General features: G+C 42.1%; 1 protein-coding gene across 1 annotated transcript in view; it reads left to right on the forward strand.

Moving 5' to 3' along the window:
* Window positions 1-2,739, forward strand: part of LOC117953067 (titin-like) — a 201,318-nt gene that overhangs the window by 106,216 nt on the left and 92,363 nt on the right. The window contains exons 114-115 of the mRNA XM_034885784.1: window positions 413-741; window positions 1,639-1,917. Coding sequence (XP_034741675.1) covers window positions 413-741; window positions 1,639-1,917 — 608 coding nt within the window. The remainder of the gene's footprint in view (window positions 1-412; window positions 742-1,638; window positions 1,918-2,739) is intronic.

The raw sequence follows: 2,739 nt of genomic DNA on the forward strand, positions 1-2,739 counted from the left end.
CCCCCCCCCCAACTGCTCAGGGCAGCCCCCCCACTCTGTCATCTCTCCATTAGTGCCTGTATAGGACCTGAGCATCCAGTCTTTATGCTAAGCTAGGCTAACAGTTTCCCCTGATTCCAGTATGTATGCTATTCTTGGCTAACAGTTTCTCCTGATTCCAGTCTTTATGCTAAGCTAGTCTAACGGTTTCCGCTGCTCCACACCTTGCTCTGAGCACCTTTTCCCTCAGATTTAGAGTTTTTCTCTTTTTTTTAGACCTTTTCCCCCGGTAAACATGAAACTTCATTATTCGGTCTTTTTATCTTCCACTTATCTTCATTAAGATAACTTTATCATTTTGTCTCTTTAGATTTCTCCTAAATTCACCAAAAGTTACCATTACATAATGCCTCATTTGCATCTGTAAACTGAGCCGTGGTCCTCTGTCTCCAGGCGCTCCCTCGCCCCCCTTGGAGGTTTTGGTCCCGGACGCCAGCCGGCAGCACATCAACGTCTGCTGGAAGCCGCCAGCTAAAGATGGCGGCTCGCCGATTACCGGCTACCACGTGGAGGTGGCCGAGGCGCGGCCGGAGCTCAAGTGGCTCCGCGTCAACAGCAGACCCGTCAAAGAGCTCAAGTTCAGGATCGACGACGGCATCAAACCGGAGAAGAAGTACGTCATCAGGATCCGCGCAATCAACGCCATCGGCGTCAGCGACCCCTCCGAGATCTCCGACAAAGTCTTCACCAAGGATCCCGACTGTAAGCAACGACACTGATTCACAAATTACGGATAATAACATGTACAGATAAGATGAAAAAGATTACACACACACTCACACACACACACACACACACACACAGATTACATTTAAAGAAGTCAAGACAACTCTATTGTCAATTCTGCAATATGTGATGGACATACAGAGAAAATATGTACAAATAAGAAAAAAAAGAGACACACAGACACACAACACAGACAAACATAGACGCACACACACACACAGAGACACGTATAGAGCATATCTCCACCAGACTCCATGTAAATAATCACTACTTTTAGCATGTATAGAGCAGCATATCTCCACCAGACTCCATGTAAATAATCACTACTTTTAGTGTGTATAGAGCAGCATATGTCCACCAGACTCCATGTAAATAATCTCTAGTTTTAGTGTGTATAGAGCAGCATATCTCCACCAGACTCCATGTAAATAATCTCTACTTTTAGCGTTTATAGAGCAGCATATCTCCACCAAACTCCATGTAAATAATCACTACTTTTAGCATGTATAGAGCAACGTATCTCCACCAGACTCCATGTAAATAATCACTACTTTTAGTGTGTATGGAGCATTGATTTTATTCCAACCAGACCAGAGTGGTGATTGTTGGAACAGCAGAAAGATGAACCAAGACGGCTTTTGGTAGTTTTATTTAGTTTCTGTCCATATATAGAACAGTGTATCTCCACATGTAAATGGGGGAATTAAAAGTTTATTTCAGTCACTTAGACCCAGAAATCCTAGTAAATTAGGGTCACTGTTCGAAAAACAAGATTACACTTTAAGAATTAAAAATAAAAGTTATTTAAAACCCTGAAAATGATTATCATTTATCATGATATTATTACTATTAACGCTCTGTCTCTGGTCCAAGGCGCTCCCACCATGGATCTGGAGGCGCAGGACGTGGTGGTGGTTGAAGGCGAGAAGCTGCACCTGAACATCCCCTACCGGGCAATCCCGACGCCCAAGATGGTTTGGCAGAAGGACGCGGTGGAGTGCAAGGCGGACGAGCGTCTGTCGCTGACGGTGGAAATGAACAGCGCTCATCTGGAGCTGCTCAAGTGCAAGCGCGGCGACGCCGGCGCCTACGCCATCACGCTGGAGAACAGCCTGGGGAAAGCCACCGGCACCGTCAACGTCAAAGTTATCGGTACGCCATCCGTATATTATCATTATTTTTATTATCATTGTGATAAAACGAGTCCAATCGATGGTTCACCCTCCGAAAACACGGAGCAATAAAAGCCCAATTAGTTAGTGATTGAAATCTTTATGTTGAAGATGTTATTAAAATAAAAACATTAAAAAAAACGTAAAATACTTACTTAAAACCTACTTAAAAACCTCTATTTACGCAGTCATGTACTCCTACCCCTTTCTACCCTATTAATTAATTAAGTTAGCTACAAAATAATGAGTCTACAGAGATTGAACGTATATTTTCATTGATTATAGATGTATTATCTATCCACTCTTTGCCTGCAACGACAGCTGATAGCAGCAGGGAGAAACTGATTTAAGCAGGGTTTTGACTCTGTGATTGGCCCTTGGAATTTGTGGCCGATTCTGATTGGTTGAGCAGCTGATCTGAGTTAGGTGGAGCAATGATTAGGACTCAGGTCTTCCTGAAAGGATTTATATCATTTTAAGAAAAAATAAAGATTTAAGAAAACTGAAAGTAGGAGAAATGTAAGGAAATACAACAAAATTGGCCCAAAAAACGCAGAAATAATCAACAAAGACTTTGTAAAAAGTGAGAAAGAACTTTGGGGAAAGCTAGAAAACAACAAAAAAGAGACAACAGATGTCGGAGAAAGCTTTAAAAACTTCAAAAAACAACTAAAATGTGCAAAAGAATCAACAAAGAACTTCGGGAAAAGTAAAAAATGTGTCTGAAGGAGGTTTTAGGATTGTTGCACAGCTGCATTGTTGCATGATTTAAGGTGATGTTTTCCCCCAGAATGTGACCTCT

Source organism: Etheostoma cragini, chromosome 11, assembly GCF_013103735.1.
Source record: "Etheostoma cragini isolate CJK2018 chromosome 11, CSU_Ecrag_1.0, whole genome shotgun sequence".
Lineage (NCBI taxonomy): Eukaryota > Metazoa > Chordata > Actinopteri > Perciformes > Percidae > Etheostoma > Etheostoma cragini.